This window comes from Semicossyphus pulcher, unplaced genomic scaffold (assembly GCF_022749685.1).
Source record: "Semicossyphus pulcher isolate SPU_LCO1_2020_fin unplaced genomic scaffold, fSemPul1.0.p SCAF_21, whole genome shotgun sequence".
Classification (NCBI taxonomy): Eukaryota; Metazoa; Chordata; class Actinopteri; order Labriformes; family Labridae; genus Semicossyphus; species Semicossyphus pulcher.
Genome location: NW_027211695.1, coordinates 9818854 through 9840018, shown reverse-complemented (window position 1 = coordinate 9840018; position 21165 = coordinate 9818854). Strand labels below are relative to the sequence as shown.

The window sequence follows — 21165 nt, the reverse complement described above, 5'->3', positions numbered from 1 at the left end:
ATTTATTGTACAGGTTTTGTCTTCATTTGGTTTCAGGACAAAAACAGTAAAAATATATCTGCCTACATTTTAAATCACGGATATCAGAGTAATCATATGGATGAATCTGGATGATTTTAAACATAGAATCTTATTATCATGTAAGGACACCATTAAAAATATTCTGAATGGGTTGAGGGTTTAGCAGTTATCTGCTTAACTCAAATATAGAATGTACATAGTTATATAATTCAACTATTCTAATAAATGCACTCTTACACACCTTAACAAAGAACCTTTAAGCTTCTAAAAGTAGTCTTAATGCATTAATATTGATGTTATACTTTAATCTAAGACTTACATGTTTTAGCTTGGCCTTTCTGCTTGAAGTGTTTTTACCCTTTAAGACTACATAACTTCTCGATGTACGCTTCTGTAGATGTTAAAGTTAGTTGAAGTTGTGCCATAAATCACTACTCCGTGTCTACAGGAATGACAACAAAAACACAAAACTTCAAAAAAAAGGCAAAAAACACACAATTGGCATGGGCAGAGCTGTTTGCAAAAGAAGACTGACTTAAATCAAAATAATGTGCATATGGCAGAACATTAAATAAGATATAAAGCTAAGGACATACATGCTAGGTTGACATACAATTATCTACATTGACTATGTTTGTGTATATGCTTGTGCTCCTCTCTAAATATATGGTATATATCCAATGACAAGTGATACAAATATTATTAAATTAGAAAATGTACCAAGGAGCAGACATATGTGTATGTTTCTGAATCTGTTGGGCGGTATATTATGCATCTGTGCAGATTATCCATTTATTGCATTTTGTATAACTTAAGATATCAGTAAAAAAGTATATTGAATAAAAAACACAATTGTAACCTTTACTTCTGAAAAAGCTGATGTTGACAAAGTAATTTGCATAACATGGACTGACAGTCTGTTTGTCTGAATGGCTGGCGATTTTAATACATTTCTTTGCTGCCACCGCGTGGACGTGATAAAGACCTTTTCTTAACGGAAATGACGTATAGATATAAAGTCTGCATACTCTTTTCAAATTCGTCTTCAAATTAAAGCTTAAAATCCTCGCGCCTCAAAAGAAACACTCAATGTGTCAACAAAACAATATTTGTCGATTTAAGTTTTAAAAAAGTTATATGTAGGTTTTCCAAAGGTTAAAGTCGTTTTCCTGTAAGTGTTTGCCGGGTGGGAGGAGTCCTTCAGGCCGGACATAAAAGCCAGAGGGCTCCGTCTGCTCGTCCGCTTCCTCTTCACCTCTCGCTAAGGTAAGGTTATGGTAATGCCTTTGAACACTTAAGTGTAATCTTTTAAATTGCAATTCCTAGTGTAGGCAAGATATTTTGTTGTCCTTAAAGTATGTATGCAATTGAGGTTTAACATTTTAACTTGCATATAAGCTAATGTGTCGTTTTAGCTAGCGGCTTATGTGCAGGGCAGCACGGGCCACAACTTCCCGCAATCCTTAACCATCCACCAGCAAAACACTTAAGTTTCATCTTATTAATTATTTTAACAAAATCGATAACCAGTTTCCTGAATGCTGCACACAGTATTTGTTGGAATTTTCTTTACATCGAACTAGGGCTTAATAAACAAGCTAAAAATGGCCGCTTCTGGTTTTTCGTGGCTGTAAGCAGCGTCTCTCAATGATGAGAATTTTCACAGACCTGTACTGAATGACAGTGATTGCATTTTATTACTCTGATGTGAGACGCTTTTAAGTTTATTAAAATTTTTACCGACTCATGCCGCTCTGAACACGCTGGTCAGAGTGATCACGTGTTAGCCGTAGGGTGTAAACCTGCTAGCAAAGTATGCTAAAGCATTCATGTGCACTTGTTTTGTAGATGGCGAAGGAAGATCCAGTAACTTCAAATGTCAATGGTAAGTTCTCTCAACCAACAGGCTTTTCTACGATGTTGGATTGGACATGCTTTACATTGTAAATAACGCACTTGGAAATCTTGGATCCACATGCTACAGTGATGTCCACTTTGAACTCTCTCACTGAAAATATTTGAGGATACCTAATCTCTCTGAAACTTCTGAGTAGCATAAAGCACATTAAAAAAGACAGCATGAAGTTAGTTTAAACCCATGTAATATTTTTTTCCCCCCCTCTTGTCCAGGAATCCGAAGACTTGGGCGAGTCTCCACAAAAGGTAATTAGAAAACCTCAAAAGTCTACATGTAGATTATCACCTCATGAGTATAGTCTGCTCAGCCTTTGATTGGCTCTGTGGCTGTCCAGGAGCTCAGTGCTGCAGTGATGATATCTGAACTCTCTCTTACTGAATCAGCCTTTGAAGAAACTTCTTTACCAGATTCTGAGTAGCACGTGGGTTCTAATGAACACACTATAAAAGGCAATAGTCTTATGGATTGTATGATAAAGTCTAAATGTGCTTTTTTGTTTTAAAACTTAAAAGTTCTGTGACTTATTTGAAACAATTTGTTCTACTCAGGACATAAAGGCCGATTGAAGACTAAGAAAACATGAAGGACCTTTTTACAGGTGAGCTGAATTAAAGCGAAAAAGATCTCTCAAATTCAACGAGGGGCCCAATTTGATGAGTTTTCAAAAGACAAGCATATGCCTGACTTTTGTGATGCTAGAATTTTAATCTGATCAGCCCCACATATACTTGAGCCCACATTTAACCCCGATTTTATGGCTGACCAATTTGTTTTCCTTTATAGGTTGGGCTTCATTGTCTGATCACTGAACTCTACTAAGCAACCAGTCTGTGCACTGAGGTGAGTAAATGATTTAGTGAGAGCTAATTCAGCAGTGGGGTTTTAACATGATGATTATAACTAATGACAAGCATATGCCTGATTTATGTGATGTCACCCTTTAATCTGACTACCCACAATCAAACTCCAGTACAATTTTTAGTTCTCAAGCATGTGACTAAATTTATTTTTTTTTTTTGTCTGACAGATGGAGCTTGAATATGTGTTCAAGGAAGGATGCCATGGGGGCATTTGAACAAGTGAGTCTTTACAAGAGTTCATGTGATTGTAAAAGTTGTCAGAAATGCCTTTCCTACCGCATTAAATGTAATTTTATTAAAATGTTGGCGTTTGGTTTTAGCATATTTCTGTCTTCTATTAAGTCTTACATTTCAAACAATGAAATTAAAGGAAGTGTTTCTGACTGTTTGAAAGGATGAAATGGGGTAAAACCCATCAAACATCTGGACGACTAATGTCACATGGCAATTTGTCACCAAAGCCCTGATCAAACATTTGAATGTGAATATGCCACAAGGCTACGGTTGAACTTTACTGAAGTGCTGATTTCTCTCTCAGAGCCTTTTTGTTTGGATACTTGGAAGAGGAGGGCACACTTTGAGGTCTCCATGGTAAGTTTTCAATCGGGTTCTTTTTCTAAAAGAACACAAAGGGTTAATTTCCTCTCATAATGCAGTTCCAATGATGATGATACTTAGCTCACTTTGAACCGATGTGAAACGACACGAACATCTGAGTAACTGCATTTATTAAGAACCTCTATAGTTAAACTTGAGTTTGTTTTAAATTCACTTTTTGGCTTTCAACATGTTTTGAGCAGCGTATCTTAAAAAAAAAAGTCCAATAAATTAACTTGTCTATTTACAGATGATTCATTGACTGCTTCAGCGAGATGACTGCTGTTAAAGGTAAGACTCCAGAACTCCTGTAGTAATGCCACAAACTCTTAGACCAGCTGAAAATGATGAGATATATTTGGAATCTCGTTCGTCTGAACTGCTGTTGAGAAATGGAATATCTGACATCAGTGAAGGTCAACAGTTGGTAGTAAAACACTGAAGCCATTTTGTGCTGAGACCTGACAGTTTGTCTCTTACAGGTTCTTGGTTTGTGACATGCATGAAGATGCTGCAATCATCCCTCCAAAAAGTTATTTTGACAAGGTGAGTGAGACCATTGCGGAATTTTATAAAGGCCTGATTGACATGGCGTTTTTAAAGCAGGTTAACTATTAATCTAAGCTGCATGCTTCCATCATGATGACACTCGCAAACGTCTTACGCTTTGTGTAATGCCAGAACCTGAAAAGGTGAACCCACTGGTGTTACCTTGGCAAGAAGGGGAAGACCTGTTGGGGCTACCAACAGTCTGAATGGAAACAAACTTGATACCATTGTGTCAAATTTGAGATGCTTGCTAAATCACTTTTTTTGGCATGATGGTTATCTTCTATTAAATTTAATGCCATGATCTGTAGTGATACTTGTATCTAACAAACAACCCTTCTGCACCCTTTAGGAAAAATCCTGCAAAGAGCTTTCACCTGGAGCCACTGAATTCCCGTGAAGGATCCTTTTCCTGTCCAAGAAGTCCTGGAATTACAGAAGCCTGTTAGAGTTGAGGTGGGTATTTGGTCAGTGCATTCAAAATTCTGTCAATCCTTAAGCAGACTTGATGAGTTTCTTATTACCGCCCCAGTCTGAGAATTCATGACTGATTGGTATCCCCTCTGATCACAGAACAATGAAGTAAAAAATCTGTCCAACTGATCAAACTGGATTCACTAACACTGTACAACTTGTTGCAGGTTTGGTGATGCTGTTTACCTTAAAGTCTGGAGCGACGCACCTAGACTTCTACAGGTAAATAAAGACTTTGTGATGTTTCTGGGATTGTGGGAATGATGAGGGGAAAATTCAGTCATGGGGTGTTCTTCACCCCTAACCCCTCCAGCAGGCCTTCCTCCTGTTGACCCAGTGTGGCGCTGAGGACCCTGAGAGCCCAATGCTTAGGTGTAAGGTGACCTGCTGGGGTTCTGATGGAGAAGTTGAGCTGGCTGCAAGGGCCTGACTGAGATGCAACACTCTGATCTCATCCCACTAGCAAAATCTTATATGTGCAACCTGTCAATAGCCAATAAAGTGTCTAATTTATCCCTCTTTTGTCTGGCAGCATAAAGTCAAAACAAACACGACAACATCTGGCCTATGTTGGTGAGTATATAAACAACACTGTTTGAACTGGGAGAAAATGAGTTTTTGAAATGTAGAGCCTTTAAATTTATTAACCCTTACAGAAGTGATGAGTTTCTTATTACCGCCCCAGTCTGAAGATTCATGACTGATTGGTATCCCCTCTGATCACACCTAGTAGAGACTCTTTTGTACTTTTTCCATTGTTAAAATTCTAAGCGTCTTGTGTTTATGGTTTCTTTACAGTGTAGCCAGATCATCGGCCTACTGTTTCAGCAAATTTGGTAAGAGTTTAAAAAGTGAATTTTAAAAGCTTCTAGAAGTGATGAGTTTCTTTTTACCGCCCCAGTCTGAAGATTCATGACTGATTGGTATCCCCTCTGATCAAACTACTTTAAAAGCATATATTTAAAAAAAAAAAAAAAGCATTCTGTAAGAAGTTTTTAAGTGTCTTGTGTTTATGGTCTCTCTAGAGTCCAGCTGGATCTGCTTCCTCCTCTTGGCCTTCGGTAAGAATGAAACTAAGAATTTTAAAAGCCTCTCGAAGTGATGAGTTTCTTATTACCGCCCCAGTCTGAAGATTCATGACTGATTGGTATCCCCTCTGATCAAAAAGGCAATCATACATTTTCTTAAAAGTAATGCTTTTTGCCACTTTTTAAAATTAAAATTTCTTCCTTTACAGAATGGATGACCAAGCAGTCATCTTATGCTGCCAACACAACAGCCAGTTCTGGAAAGCGCAAGGGATGCTTGAATAGAAAATTTAACCTCTTGGCTACCATAGCATGTATCAAGCTATCTGACTAGCTTAAAACTTGCCTTTCTTGAATTTCCAAATAAAGCAATGTCAAAATGATGCATTCTGTGCTCCATACTTCATTCATTGTTTATTCTTAATTCCTGAAACAGTTTAGGTACTTTAGGTTCCCACACCCAGTATAAAGGAGAGTGCGTGGTAGAAAATGATGATGCATGTGCTGTGACATTGATCTAGAAGCTACCACTATCATTACTCTGGTGGAAATGTATAAATATACAGCCTTGCAAATTCCCACATCTGAGGGAATAAAATTGATGATGCAAGTTAGGTTTTATTTTAATTGCTAAAACGGTGATCATTTCTAAGGTCTCAAATGGAGGTCTAGATCAATTCTTTATTCTAAAGTAGTTAACTGACTTTTTGGGCAATAAAAACAAGTTACCCTCAACAGGGAAATGTGTTCAGATGATGGCAGGCCTCAGATTGGAGTGATCTGGAACTCAGTCTTTTTGACAGGTAAATTTAGAAGCTATGTGAAAGCGGCTCATCACAAAACCTGTTAACATCTGTAACATTTATTGACAAGGAAGACACAAATCAGGAAACCATTTGACAACTATGTATAAAAATGGAACCAAACTGCAATCAATTTATTAAATCATTACACCGCATACTGTAAACAGGGTTTTTGTATGTAGATTAACAATGTAACAAATTGGCATTCATTTTACTAAATAAATCCATCCAGGTGGGGTTCCTGTTATTGTATATTGACAGCACCAATGTCTGTTGCATGTCACAGTAGCTCATGGAAGAGAAAAAGACACTTATCACTGGAATCATGTCAGAGCTCTAAAACATCCTGGACAGACACAAACTCAGTCAGTGGTGAAGATCCTTGCAGCAATATCCTCTAATAGCCAGTCCACTCCGGCTAGCAAATTATCTCCTGTTACTGCACTGCAACCAATGATACACCAGTGATGACTTTTGATCTGATCTAGGGCCAGCGCCTGCGGAAAAACAGAACACACATTGTGATTTATGGATTAATTCAACTGTAATCTGGCAAACTATTTCATAAAATTGATATCAATGATATTAAAAACTGTAATCCCTCACTTCAGTGATAAATGAAAGGTCACTGTAATGTGGATTTAAATCTCACCTCTATTATTGCTTCTTTTGACACGGCTCCTGGCAAGTCCTGTTTGTTGGCAAACACCAGAAGTGTTGCACCGGCTAACATCTGCATGGAGGACAGGACATGTTAACTATACAGTCTGGTATAATAATGATACAATAATGATTAAACATGACGGAGTTCAGCTTCAAACATTGCAGGAAGAGGAAGGCTCCTTTCCTAAAACCCATCACAGTCTCATTGTGGCTTGAGGGGACCGATAATGGAGCACCACAATAGAAGATTTACAATTAACTACTAAACCCAACACGTGCTTCCCCATAGCTCCAATTGTGTGTGTTTTTGTGTATACCTCCTCCTGTAGCAGTGAACTGAGCTCCTGCCTGCAGTCATCCAGTCTGAGTCTGTCTGCGCTGTCTACCACCCACACAAGTCCATCTGTGCTCTCAAAGTAGTTCCTCCAGTAGGAGCGCAGTGACTTCTGACCCCCTACATCCCAAATATTCAATTTAAAACTAGACAACAAAGGAGAGAGAGGTGTGTATGTGAGGAGCATGGAGGAAAATATAGCAGGATAATTGATCCTGGTTAGGAAAATATATGGATAAAACTGGCAGTTCAGTTACAATCAAATGAATCTTCAAAAACGGCTGACACTTTATCAAAATAATATTTTTACAACAGAAATAAAATTCAGTTATGTACAGACGGGAGACTTAAAATTAAAGCACATACAGTAATAAAGCCCGCATGTTGCAGTTGAGGACATTACATTGGAAACATGTAGGGTATAACTGCAACATGCAAGTTAATTTTTGTGTACAACCAGAATTTACATAAATAAACCTTTTTAGTAGACAATACAAGTTCTAATTTGTTGTACTTTACATAACTGTTTCTACAAGGTGCTCAATATGCAAAGTGACCACTGCTTGTAAATCCTGAACAGTGTTTGAGATAATGTGTTCAAACTACAGCTCATGTTGTCAGCAGACCTTTTGACTCGTCATAGTAAAGAAGGCAAAATTGAGTTACTCTTAACATTTATGATGGCTCTATTCTCGTGTCCCAGTCAGCCAATGCAGTTTGAGCACGAGCCAACATGAATAACAGGACCCTGGGACTGAAAATGCTAAATTGAATCCAGCCATCTTTAATTATTCACAGCTCTGTGGTTTTCAAAACGTAGAAACGAGAAAAAAAATCTGTGTCATATACTCTAGTTTATTTTAAGTCAAAGCTGTGATATACAGCGTGTATGCGCTTACCCTCTGTGCTCCAATGTTTTGATGTTGAAGCCAAGTGTTGGGGAGATGGTGCTGACGTCCTCTCCATTAAACTTCTTCAGGATAGTCGTCTTCCCCGCGTTGTCGAGACCTCTGCACGAGCCGGGTTAAAGATGAAGAACTAAAAAAACGGTGTATTCAGTTAATTATAATTACTTAATAATTGAGTTTAACTTTATCAAGGTACAGTGTGTGTGTAATAGCTAGCAAGGTAACGTTAGCATGATATGGCACTAAATAAGCAAAAAAAATTTCTCCACCATACAACTGTTATCCTATAATATCTAACCATACGTGAATACCAATTGCTCCTCGCGGCTCTTATATTACTGACACTGATATAGTAATAAAGACATTAATTAATGAATGCTACTTGTTCTCCAGCTAAGCTAGTTATACTGTTAGTCAGGATACAACATCAGCAATCGCATTTCCCGCTCCTTCTGCTTCATCTTCTTTAAAATCGTCAGCAAACCCATCGTGACGGTGACCCGATCAACTACAGATCTATTAAATAGTCTGCTTTTACTGCTCTATAGTTTTGTATGAAAGATATTCAGCATCCATAAGCAGCATTACGAACTAGGAAGAGGCTGTTAGTGCTTATCCCGCCCTATATGGTTTACAATTGGACTGTTCCATAAGGCGAACCGTGATTGGCTGTGGAGACGTTTGAAGCGGGCTGATTGGTCATCGGTATTTTAAGGTGTGGCTGTCGTGTGCTAAGCTGTTCGTTCGTATGGGTTTGCCGCCCTCGTGTGTTTCTCGAAGGAATTGCAGATTTGATTTAATCAATCTGGGGATCTGCCTGCTCGTTGCTAAAAAAAATAAAAAATAAAAAAATGAATATGCCGAATATAGACTGTGGTTGTTAAAAGAATACAATTAAATACAGAGAGGAAACAATAATAATAGTAATACTATTAAAAAAAACAAAAACTATAGCATACACAATTCTACAATACTATACCTTTATCCATAGCTTTCAACAACACAGGCGTTTTTGTAATTAACCATTGATAATAACAATTACTAAGCTATGACAATAATGTATTTCAAAATTTTTTTTATGTTAGCTGTACAATTTTAGGATCCCATAATAAAATTGATAAAAAGGTTGAAAAACAAATTCCAAAATCAAGTCCAACTTTTTCACGATTTAGCAAAATTGTAAAATAACCAAGGATTCATGCCGGATTAAATTTTTTTTTATATTTACATAGGGAATTTTATATCAGCACACTTGTAGCCTATCTATTAAGTAAGGGCTGAGTTTATTGCTTTGTGAAGAAGAGCACCATTTCTTCCCGTGTTTCATCATTTCCTGCTGAAACCCGGTAAAAAGCTGTTGGCGGCTCTCTGAAGACTTGGTTGTATATTTCCTGGCAAAAGCTCTTGAGAATTTCCCTTACGCGAGGTGGGCGCAACCTTTTTCATAATATGGTCATCCATCCCCGAGTTGTTCCTTTCCCAGAACATATTTTCCCATTCATTCATCGTGATATGTTCAGGTGCAATCGAAAATGCTAGGTTGAAATTTATACTGGAGTTGACCATTCACAATGAGACAATAGCTCAGTGATATAAAGGGAAATGTTCTTGCACAATATGTAATGTAGACCATGTTAGATTAAAACGAACAGTGGCATATAAGTGTGGCCTGTAAACAAGACTAGGCTCTATAAGATGTTGTTTAAAGACCAACTGCATTGAAGGGAAAAATGTCACATGCTAGATTTGGGTTTTTTGTGTGTGTGTGTGTGTGTGTGTGTTTGTTTAACTTGCTGTTTTTTGTCCTTTACGTAAAAAGCAACAGGCTACTTTTATCAACCGCTACATGTTGAAACATTTCTGATTGAAGCGGCACGTACTTTGAAAGTGAAAGTAACATACTGCATTTGAACGCAGCACAGCCCCTGCTCAACTTGCTTTGCAATCGGTCAATTTAAAATAAAAAGAAACTGAAAGCAGACCCCGCATCAAGTTGCATCATCGGCAGTCTGATGCCAAACCTCCTGTGCTCTAAAGCAATCAGGCCGTTCTGAGCGCTTCATTCCAGGCGACACATTAACAGACTCAACAAGTCACCAAGCAACCACCAGACAGACTTTCGTTTCCATTACCTATTTAGCAACCAGCACTGTTATTTTCCCATCTTGAGGCATTTAAAGTTTACTTCAAGCTGCAGAGGACAGCGCTGGTTGTGCGCCTACTTCAGGATTTGAATGGCGCCGGTTCTACCTGAGGACAGGCAGCACGTATGATTCGGTCTGGGTGACCGTGTGTCGGCCTGCTGCTGGAGACAAGATGTCCCCGTTATACATGGAAACTGGGTACGAGCCTAACAGCCCCGGCTCCCTGTCAGCTGAGGAGAGCAACAGCAACAACGCTGGATCGGTAAGAACCTCTACTCCATCATCAATCAACCATAATTACATCATATTAAGACTCTTAGTTTGTAAGTGTTTTGTTTAGGATATCTGAGCTAAAATAATAAAGGGCAACTCTTGTACTAGAAGTATCATATCACATGTGAATATTATAAAGATTAGGCTATAATCCATACGTTTATGGAGATTAATGGAGAAATGACCCAAACTAACCCTTTCATGATTTTATTAATATTCTATTGCTTTCTTCTTTAAGAATCATGAATAAAACTAATATTACTATCATCCCACCACGATATATATAATCAATCAAAATCTGCTTTTAACCCTAACCTTATTTAAAGTTTGATCAGTCAATCGCCTGTTGATGCTTTGGGCTAATTGCAAAGTCTCAATTTTGGTGTGACCGTGGGACATATCTTGCACACATTTCGCCTCTTACTTGTTTTACTGTGAAATAACGGCACAAATCCCGAAACGACTTAAAATATGACCACGAGACACCTAAAAGTAGCCAAAATTAATGCAAAGACAAAAAGGTGCACACAAGCATTCCTTCCTACCTCATAATATGCTTCCTGTCACATTTTATGTTAATTTGCTTAAGAAATAACTGTCTAACACAGTGATCGAAGACATCACTGTCTGTTAGGTGCAGCCATCCTGAAAGGATCACATGTGTTATAGGGTAGCTGTCAAAAAAACATGATAATCTTCTACTGAAACTTAGTTTGATGTTCATTACATTACCTTGTTAATTTGATGTTGACTTGGCTCCTAATTTTAATATCACGTGCTACAACACAGCAACTTCCTACTTTAATTGAGAGAGCACATGTAATTCATGTGATAAGTTTAACTCATGATCCGTGTGATGGTTGAAAACTTTCAAAACTTAATTCAGTATCAAGAAGTCATACGCCTCTGCCTTAATGGGAGATTTCTTTAAGGAAGTAGGAGACTTATGCACTTAAGAAACACATGACTGTGTAATTAACCCTGTGAACCGTGTCTTCTGCATTAATCTTCACAGGAGAGAGAAGGAGAGGGACAACAGGGGGGAATAAGAGTGACAAAAAGACAGGAGAAGAACAGAAACGCTGCAAGGAAGAGCCGCAAAAAGCAAACAGAGAGAGCGGACGAACTTCATGAGGTTCGAAACAATCAATCCTGATCTTCATTCTCTCCTTTGCTAGTCTCCTTCCTTACAACATCATTCTGTGACACATACAGACTGTTTGACTTTGTGTGTCTTGTGTAATGTAACAGCATGCTCAAAGCCGTTTCTTGTAAATACTCTGACTTAGGAGAAAAGCTTTCCCTCCCACTGCACTCCCTATTGGCCCATCCTTTCACACACACACACACACACACTCACACACACACAGTCCCGCTTCTTTTTTTTTCTCCCTGTGGAGGGTCAAATTCCACAAGTGGTGTTCCATAGAGAAACAAGCTCACACACACTATGACCTTTCTAAAGATCTGATTGGGTTTAATTCAGCAATATGTGTCCTGACATGTCCACCATTTAATAATACTGTTATACCTCTGAAAAAGCAAGAGGAAAGCCCTTCTCTAACGGACTTTGTGAAATACGCTAAGAAAATACTTTTTACAAATATGGTCTTAGAGTATAGTAAAAGTGCAACCTTTAAAACAGATATAACCACATACAGACATAATCTTTGCTGTTACTGAGCTATATCATTCATTTAGAGTCATTGCAGTTTTCTGTTATATTTTCTTTTTACAAGGAAAATTAAAAACAACATTAAGGAATAGTCTAACTTGCCAAGAGTTAGGTGACAACAATGGTAACACTTATATATCCATACATAAAATATGAAGATACCACAATCGGCAGACTAGCCTAGCTTAGCATGATGCTTGGATCTGGGGAAACAGCGTAGCTCTGTTTAAAGGTTACAAAATGTAACACTTGTTATTCTCGCTAAGTTACAAGTTATATCTCAATTGATTAACCTGTACGAAACAAAACAAAAATTTCCCAGGAGTCACTTCTCCCAGCCAGGAAATAACCTGCTGTAAAAGCGCAATATGTCTTTTTTACTCTTCTGTGTTTCCACGTGTTGAACAAACAAGGTTTTAGGTGGATTCTGTGACTTTTTTTATGTTACCAGTCTTTATGCTAAGCTAAGCCCTGCTTTAGCTTTATATGCATTGAGAGACACGAGACTCTGATGTGGATCACTTGATTTTTAAACTCTGATAAACTGCTCCTCGATCATATCTCCGACCAGCGCTGTCTCCCTCCCTCGTCAGTTCGGGATCGTCCTATATTAAAAAATCAAATTCTCTCTCTCAGTGAATAAACACAAGCATGATCTGTCTGTATTTCCATGCACACTCTGCTCTAATGTATAAACTACGTTTACACAGCTGGAGTGACATGAGACAAATAAAAACGATTTTTAAGAGACACAGCAAAAAAATGTTAAATCAGACAGGAATGACAGGAGAGGTCTCCCCGTATCCATGTGATCGTTGCCGTGGATATGGGGAGAGTGGGCGGTAGGGGCTGGGTGTGTTCAGACCTGTAGTTTTAGGGGCAGCTGTGGCTCAGTGGTAGAGTCGGTCGTCTTTCAATCGGAAGGTCAGAGTTCCGATCCCCAGCTCCCTCAGGGTACATGTCGAAGTGTCCTCTGGCAAGACACTGAACCCCAAATTGCTCCCGGTGACATAGCCATGTGAATGTGATAACTGATTGACAGTTGGGCACTTTACGTATAAATGTGGGTGTGAATGTGATATGTAGTGTAAAAAGCAGCTTTGAGTGGTAGCAAGTGGACTAGAAAAGCGCTATTTAAGTACAGTCCATTTACTATTTAGTTAAGGCTGTCAACTTGTGATCCAATCACGAAAACCAAGCTAATTACAGTTTGCTTTATTGTCCTCCTACATCAAACCAAACTTGTTATAACCAGTCGGATGAGTTTTTACTTGATTTGTGAATTGGTGGGTGTGTGTCTTTCATGTCAAAGGAGTCCAGACTTTCACTTTCTTTCTTTCTTCTTCTCTTTCCGTTCTGCTTACTGCATCCTTCACAATTATTTGAAGAAGGCTTGTTGCCACAAACAAAACCACAGTCAGTGTCAGCAGTTCATGGTTAGTGTGAAACGTAACTGCATAGAACTTGTGCTTTGACTGTGACTGTGACCTCTTTGGATTATTTATATTTCAGATTAAAAATACCAACTCTGCATTAATCAGCTGGGACTCTCTCTAGGTCTCCGGTCATGCTGAACTTGCAGTACTGTCACATAGAAACAACATTTCGGTTCTCCTTTGAGGTTTGGACTTACACCACTCATCATCCACTCTGTAGCTGTTGTGCTTTCCATTACAGCACTGGTGAAGAGTTTGAAAGAAGAGTGTCATTAGTATTGCTTGGCTTCAGTGTTTTATTAAAGCACAAGTCAGGCCTGGTGTTGATGTATGTCTTTAATCAGTTTTTATGGCTGAAGATGGCCACTCTTTGGGATAATAAAGATAAACCTGACTCAACTCAACATTAACTATTAGTCATTTCTGACCCTCTCTCTTTTCTACCACCTTATCTCTGTCTTACCCACCTCTTGTCTTTCTCCCTTCCTCTCCCCAGGAGCTGCAGAGTCTTGAGCAGTCAAATTCAGCCCTTAAAAAGGAGATTGCCTCGTTGAGAAAAGACCTCCATCTTTACACGACAGCTCTGGAGAGCCATGAGCCAATCTGCCGCCTCAAAGCCTCTGCATCCAACTCTACAACCTTCCTCTCAGTTTCCCCTTCAGCTGACTCTCAAACCGGCCCTCCTCAAGCATCAGGCTCCACTCAAGCTACTGCCCCCTCACTCTCTACCTCCTTGACCTCCAGCTTTGGTCTTCAAACCCTTGACCGTATTGAAAGCCCTCATCTCTCATCTTCAACACCTGCTCCAACAGTTACATCATTAGATCCACCTACCAACTTGTCTGCTCAGCTCTTCACCTCCTCCAGCTCTCTGCCTTTCTCTACAGTGTCGTCTCCTCACTCTTTGTTTTCCAAAGATCCTCCATCCCTAATCACATCAAGGAAGACAGAAGCGGCGCCTGTCTGCACCAGCCTTATTTCAAGCCCTGTACTTCCCAGCTCTCTCACCACAGCTGCTCTGACTCAATCTGGGCAAGGCACCATCAATGAAAGTTCTTCAGTGTCAGCAAATGCTTGTTTCTCTACACGTCATCCTTGTGCACTGGATGCCTCCATAGTGAAACAAGCCTCTTTTCTATCTCCTACGTCACATATAGTGCCCCCTTACTCCCCAGAAAATACAGGTCAAGCAGGGCAAGGTTTTCCCATGAATATGCCCCAGCATCATCCAGGTAGCTTCAGGGCAAAGCCAGTGAATTCAAGTCCGAGGTTTTTTCTTTCACCATCAACTGTTCAAGATCCTGCTGTTCAGTTGCTCCAAGTTACTCCTCAGACAAACCTGGAGCCATCTTTGGCCTCTGCTAGTGCCTTAAAGCCAAGTTCTACTGGACACATTACACCCAGTTCTACATCCCTGCTTTCCCTGCTCACCAACCCGAGTCCCCTTAGTGTGTCTCAGACTACCTCCAGCAGCTTTGAAGCACCGCTCCCTCATACCCCACTCCCGCTGCAAACTGTGGGTGATCCTTCAATGGATTTATTCCTCTGTGAGCTACTGGAAGGCAATGAGTGGATACTACAGTAAGCAGGACTAGTAATTAGCAGCACTACATGCCTCAAAGCAAAGAAGACACACATTCCCTGTGCTAGAATGGATATTTAACTTATATATTTCTATATTTTGAGCAGTTAAATCTTGGGTGATTCCAACCAAGTGGCATCTGAGGATACAGTCTTTTTCTAAAAGAACTTAGCCGCAGCTTAGAAGTGAAAACACAATGCTTAGCAGCTACAGCAACAACTGTAAAATGCAAGTGTTGATGAGACACATTTATACATCTGACATCGGTATGGAAAATTGAAAATGAACTAAGGGCAAAACATACTGTATGCCCGGGTTGTTGCTTATATTCACCCCTTTGCTTCTTAAAGGGATACTGTAGAGCTTTAGTAAAGCAAAAAATACATTTATAAAATTCTAGCTGAGGATTCAGAGACTGGAGTTATTCTGTCACTGACTTCAATGAATGAGGTACTTGCTTTAAAGTCCCTGGAGATTAAATGTGAACCAACTATGATATAAAATCCAGCAGCGTACAAGTTTTTCAGTTTAGAAAAACTCACAGATAGGTGTTCTGCTTTCCTTAGTCCAGATATGAAGCAATGAAAAACAGATTCAACATTTCGGAACTTAACTTTTAAGTTTAGTCAGGGCGGAGTACTCACTTCCCTGCAACTTCAAGGAAATGTCATTTTGAGACCCTTCCATCTGCACTTATGATATGAACATATACAAAATGCTAAAGATACCACCCAGTCCTGGCTGCATATTGCACTCATTATGACTCAACTTTATTCTTCCTTTTTTAACTTTCCTTTTTACCTCATTTAAAATATATAATCAAACAAACACGCTCCTCACATGTTTTGCTGCTACTGATAATTAATGCATTGCAAATTTGAATCCAAGACACAAGTCAGTCAATTTTGTTTGTTACTTTTTTTTTAAGGCTACGGTTATTTTTCTATATTTCATATGATAAAATAGATTTACCTCTTTTCTTCTACACTTGACTTAATAAAATTGCATTACTTCTTTTTATTATTATCTTTATATTCCAATTAAGGTCCCATATGAATCATGGTTAAATTAGGTCTTATAACAAACTTTGATTGAAGAAGGAATTTACAACCAGAGACAGCTGGCAACTACACACGGCTTCAAACCGTCAGGGAATACAAAGTGCCCAGGTTAAATGTGTCTGTTGGTATGTAGTAATTTGATTAATGCAAAAAGTTAATAGTTTGGGTATCCGTCAATGACTGTATATAAGATGGACGACGTCTCCATCTCTCATTGCTCAAAATTGAAGCAAAAACACCCCTGAGACAGGCCCTGCCATTTTGCGCTGGAGCCAGAAGGGTGGAGCGGGTGGAGCCAGAATAACAGCTTCTTGTGTTTGTCTGAAGCAGACTATCACAGAAATGGAAACTTCAATGACCGTAGTGATTGTTTTAGTACGTAGTTTAGTTACGTCTCTCCTCGCCGTTCCTCCTCCACTTTGCACACATCGGCTGCAGGAGCTGTATTTGTCAACTGAGCTGTCAATCATCCATTTTACAGCATAAAATAACTGTTAAAAACTATGAGATAAATTAAAATTAGGACATAAATCAGCATGATAAGAACTAACGATACTGACAGAAACCATGTATGACAAACATTTATTTGACGTGTATTTTGATTTTATAGTTTGACTCATGTCCCATCTGTTAACATGGAGGAGGCGGGCGTTATGACCTATACTGCAGCCAGTCAGCAGGGGGCGCTTGGCTTGAAATGTTTTGTCTTCACTTTTAGGGAGCAGCATGTCGTCCATCTTTTTATACAGTTTATGGTATCTTTATTATTTATCTGTCTTATATATTGGTATCAAAGTGCATATTCTGTAATATATTTATACTTGGGGGGATTTTGGAGGCATATTTTTATTTCTTCATATATTAGTTGAAATTAGTTGAAATTCTATTCACACACAATCAATCAATAAATGAAATGCTTTGGAAAAAAAAACCTACATAGCGTCCTGCACAACAATGTGACAACTCTACACCCTTATTTGCAGTTAATACACGACCAAATTCAGAGGGACACTTCATTACAGAACTCATACTGACGGAGATCCAGGGGGCTTTTTGTATTGGATCGACTACTGTACGAAAGTTGATTCGTTTTTGAAAAACTAATTGACTAATAAAAGTAGATGTATTTTTTTCCATTAAAGTGTAGCTGGGCTTCTGCACCATGACTGTATTAACAGATAACAGCTGTATTCTTTTAAAGGATGATTTATGTAGGTCATTCTGCTTTGTACACTATATATACTGATGCATAGGAAATGAACGAGAGTTTGCTCAGTATAGGAGTTTGTTGTTTTGTGTTTGGCTTTCATGGGACCGTTTTGTATTTATCATGCATTAGAATATATTTATGCTGTAATACTGGCAATGGCAATGTTAATTTCAAATAAAGACATTTCATTAAAAAAAATTTCTTTCACTTTTTTTCAAATTGCAGTTCTGTTCTATATGTAATGTTATAATCATATACTGTATATTATTAAGACAATTAAAACAAAGCTGAATACTTTTTGAAAAAACAAATGTACAATCACATTTCTTGTTCTACAAATGAGACAAATGCATTAGAAACAGAATTCTCCCATCATCAGTCCAATACACTCAGTTGTTTTGCTGCCACAGTCTGTCTGGTACGACGGGTGGCTTATGGTTCCTAATGCAAACTTTAACAAACAGGTGTTTTTTGTCTTTTGCGATGGCTTCTCTAATTGTCTCTCCTCTCTACCACTGTAGTCAGCTCCGTCTGTCAGAAGCCCCTTTTACACAGCCAGTTAAAGAAGGGACTGTTATGCCTCTTTTACGCCTTGCTGTGTAAAAGGTACAGAGGTGGAATAGTTGTTCTGCCATTAAGCCGGCAGCAGAGGTAGCAGAAGCCAGCAGAGGTAAAATTGGATAAATGGCAGAGCCGGCAAGATGCAACAGTGCTGTGTGTGTGTATGTGAAGCTCGCACTTATTATCACCTCTTTTGCCTCCGCATCTCAGTAATAGTGTGTAAAATCACATACCAGGACACCAATATGATGCAGTTAAATGCAAAAGTATAAACAGATGATTCTGATTCTGTGCAGACCCTGATGTACAGTGTGTGTTAACTGGAAAAGCTCAGGACAATTATTCTGCTTTGCCTAAAACAGGCAGTGAAATCTATCTCAATGCGCAAGTTAATATGAGAAACAGGCCTATGAGCTATTTGCCCTTTTTGGTCAATGGCAGCTGGCCAGAGGTTGAGACCTCTGAGAAGTACGGTGAGTTAGTCTTGTTGGAGCAGTTAAAAGAAATTCTTCTTGAAACTCTACTTATTGACTTAAGACTGCTGCCTCATGAGTAATGGCCTTTATTTGTATAAAGAACAGGATGACACCTTGGCGCAGAGAAAGTGTTATTGGAGGTCTTCAGGACCTTTCAATTTAGGTAAAAGTGGCAAGTTAGATTCTAGTCAGACTTGGAATTATTGCCAAGGAAAGGGTCATTGGAAAGCTGAGTGTCCAATGCTGAAATCAAAGCACAAGTCCCAACCAGATAATCACCCTGTAAAACCTATGGCCCTTTTGCTAGGTTAGAGTGTGAAGGCTGAGGCCAAAGCTGCAGTTTAACAGCCACAAAGACAGCTGCTGTTGTTTGCTCAACCTGCGGCCTCTCCTGAGAAATCCCCTGTGCTCTCTCCTGGAGAATCATACCAGTCTGATGTGACAAAATAGGTTGATCCAGACTACAAGCCCTATGTCACCAGTGCTTCTGTATCTTTAGCTGGGAGATATATAAAAGAGAGATACTGGAGCTTTAATTTCTTTCATCTTGGCATCCGTGTTGCCATTCTTATCTGACACTGACAATTAAGACGTTCTATTGGCTAGCGGTATGGGTTTGACAGTGTTACCTGCTTACTCATATACTCATATGTTATTTTCAGATTTGGTTAAAGTAGAAGGAGTTCAAGTTATTCTGAGGAAATCTGGCACACTTGTCAACTCAAAGGAAAACCAAACCAGTTCAGTAAACCCGCTTCCTTCCATCCGACTGTGTTGGTTGGTTACCCAAATCCAAATGTGGTTGTATATAGTGTATCTTTGCACTGTTATGTGTCAAACTAATAGATACCCTGCTGCTTACTCCTTGCTCAACATAACCACCAAGGCATTCCTGAAAGTCTTAACCCAGTTTGTTTCTGTCAGCATACTCAAGAAATAAGCCTCCTCAACCAATAAGTCTAACAATGTCAATGGGTTCAAGAGACTTTAGTATAAGGCAGGAGAAATGGCAAAAACAAAGAGAAAATTAACAATCAACGACAGCTAAAGTGCATGTTTCTAGACCAGGTGATAAGATGCTAGCACACCTTCTAGTGGTGGTCTCTTCTTTTCAGACAGGGTTTTTATGCCCTTACTCTGTGGTTAGACAAATCTGATGCCATGCCAGGGTCTTTTCCAGATGTTAGGAGTAAAGAATCGTATAACCTCAGGTGGCCTTTCTGAAACCCGTCTCATAGACCATTATATCTATGTGGGGGACTCAAAAACCAATTAGCCACAGTTTTCTCAAAAGAGTCATACTTAGCTAAAGTCAGACATGAAATACATGTTGGAACACGAGTTTGCAGAACCCCTGAGTTCTAGCTGGATATCCTCATATGTGTTAGTGAGCAAGCAACAACAAACTTTTATAAGGTGAACACATTGTAGCAAAGTGAATAACAGCACAAAGCCAGACTCTTACCCACCTACCGTTATAGAGAATTGTGTTAATCAGGTGGACACGGCGATGCTGGTAAGCAAGTTTGACCTATTGAAAGATTACTGGCAGGGTCCCCCTGTCAAAAAGCCTGTTTTGACAGGGGGACCTGCAGGATTGACAACACTAGGGCTGAACAATTAATCAAGATTCTATCAAAATCGAGATATGGCCTACTGCAATGATCAAATCACAGAGGGGGCTATTTGTTACATTTTAATTGTAATATTGTGCTGCAGAGATGTTCTGGCCTACACATCACACACAGACACAAGTATCAGATACTGTATCTTCGTTTGGTACAGATCCCCGCAAAAATCACACCATAATCAATGAAAATAAAACAGAGGTGATAAAAATGCATGTGAATTGAAAAATGAAGTGATAAATTATCAAATGATTTGATATATTTAAAGTTGATTTGATTTGATTGGAACAGTTGTGATTTGATGAAAGCAGAGCCACTTTTTAAAATCATTTTTCCTGTCTCATTTTTATCATCTCTATTTTTGTCAATTAATTTTTGTTACTTCCGCCTTTGAACAACACCAATCAACATTGATTCTTGCGATGGTGACATCATTAAACACTTAAACTACCAGAAAAAAACCCAGCAAGGATCCCGCACGTTGGCGTATTTAACAGCAGAACAGCTTCTTGTGTTGGTGTGAAGCAGATGTTCACAGATATGTAAATTTCAATGACTGTAGTGATTGTTTTAGTTACGTCTCCTCTCGCCGTTTTTCCTCTACTCTGCTACTTGAGAACAGATCGGCTGCAGGAGCCGTATTTGTCAACAGAGCTGTCAATCATCATTTTAACAGCATCAAATAACTAATTAAAACAGCAGGATAAGAACTAACTATAATGACAGAAACCATGTTTGAGAAAAATTTATTTGGCGTGTATTTTGATTTTATAGTTTGACTCATGTCTCATCTGTTAACATGGAGGAGGCGGGCTTATGACCTATACTGCAGCCAGTCAGCAGGGGGCGCCTGAAATGTTTTGACTTCACTTTAAGGGAGCTGTCATGTCGTCCATCTTTTTATATAGTCTATGGTAAAAACACAAGCTCCCAGACTGGAATAAGTTGATGGCAGTTTACTTGA

The 21165-nt window shown here is 39.0% G+C and overlaps 2 protein-coding genes, 1 long non-coding RNA gene and 8 other non-coding genes across 11 annotated transcripts; 10 read left to right on the top strand and 1 right to left on the bottom strand.

The window, feature by feature from the left end:
- Positions 1–1225: 1225 nt before the first annotated feature.
- LOC138600894 (uncharacterized) lies at positions 1226–5816 on the top strand. The gene is made up of 15 exons (XR_011308769.1): positions 1226–1287; positions 1870–1906; positions 2152–2184; positions 2488–2537; positions 2723–2779; positions 2967–3018; positions 3338–3390; positions 3647–3687; positions 3879–3942; positions 4298–4401; positions 4587–4641; positions 4952–4992; positions 5218–5255; positions 5445–5480; positions 5657–5816. It is a non-coding gene; the product is annotated as an uncharacterized lncRNA (long non-coding RNA).
- On the top strand, positions 2284–2358 carry LOC138601662 (small nucleolar RNA SNORD26). Its single transcript, XR_011309156.1, has one exon. It is a non-coding gene; the product is annotated as a small nucleolar RNA SNORD26 (small nucleolar RNA).
- LOC138601661 (small nucleolar RNA SNORD29) lies at positions 3456–3520 on the top strand. Its single transcript, XR_011309155.1, has one exon. It is a non-coding gene; the product is annotated as a small nucleolar RNA SNORD29 (small nucleolar RNA).
- On the top strand, positions 3737–3806 carry LOC138601663 (small nucleolar RNA SNORD30). Its single transcript, XR_011309157.1, has one exon. It is a non-coding gene; the product is annotated as a small nucleolar RNA SNORD30 (small nucleolar RNA).
- On the top strand, positions 4031–4156 carry LOC138601669 (small nucleolar RNA SNORD22). Its single transcript, XR_011309163.1, has one exon. It is a non-coding gene; the product is annotated as a small nucleolar RNA SNORD22 (small nucleolar RNA).
- LOC138601666 (small nucleolar RNA SNORD31) lies at positions 4446–4516 on the top strand. Its single transcript, XR_011309160.1, has one exon. It is a non-coding gene; the product is annotated as a small nucleolar RNA SNORD31 (small nucleolar RNA).
- Positions 5071–5140, top strand: LOC138601668 (small nucleolar RNA SNORD31). The gene has a single exon (XR_011309162.1). It is a non-coding gene; the product is annotated as a small nucleolar RNA SNORD31 (small nucleolar RNA).
- Positions 5287–5361, top strand: LOC138601665 (small nucleolar RNA SNORD31). The gene has a single exon (XR_011309159.1). It is a non-coding gene; the product is annotated as a small nucleolar RNA SNORD31 (small nucleolar RNA).
- On the top strand, positions 5511–5585 carry LOC138601664 (small nucleolar RNA SNORD31). The gene has a single exon (XR_011309158.1). It is a non-coding gene; the product is annotated as a small nucleolar RNA SNORD31 (small nucleolar RNA).
- Positions 5817–6355: 539 nt separating the features above from the next.
- On the bottom strand, positions 6356–8763 carry arl2 (ADP-ribosylation factor-like 2). Its single transcript, XM_069672102.1, has 5 exons — positions 8579–8763; positions 8147–8257; positions 7231–7393; positions 6903–6983; positions 6356–6747 (listed from the first exon to the last, which is right to left on the bottom strand). Exons 1-5 carry the CDS (start codon positions 8641–8643, stop codon positions 6613–6615), a joined length of 555 nt encoding a protein of 184 aa, XP_069528203.1. The 5' UTR covers positions 8644–8763; the 3' UTR covers positions 6356–6612.
- Positions 8764–10235: 1472 nt separating this feature from the next.
- batf2 (basic leucine zipper ATF-like transcription factor 2) lies at positions 10236–17693 on the top strand. Its single transcript, XM_069672520.1, has 3 exons — positions 10236–10561; positions 11588–11707; positions 14180–17693. The coding sequence occupies exons 1-3, from the start codon at positions 10472–10474 to the stop codon at positions 15266–15268; spliced, it is 1299 nt and encodes a 432-aa protein (XP_069528621.1). The 5' UTR covers positions 10236–10471; the 3' UTR covers positions 15269–17693.
- The last annotated feature ends 3472 nt before the right edge of the window (positions 17694–21165 follow it).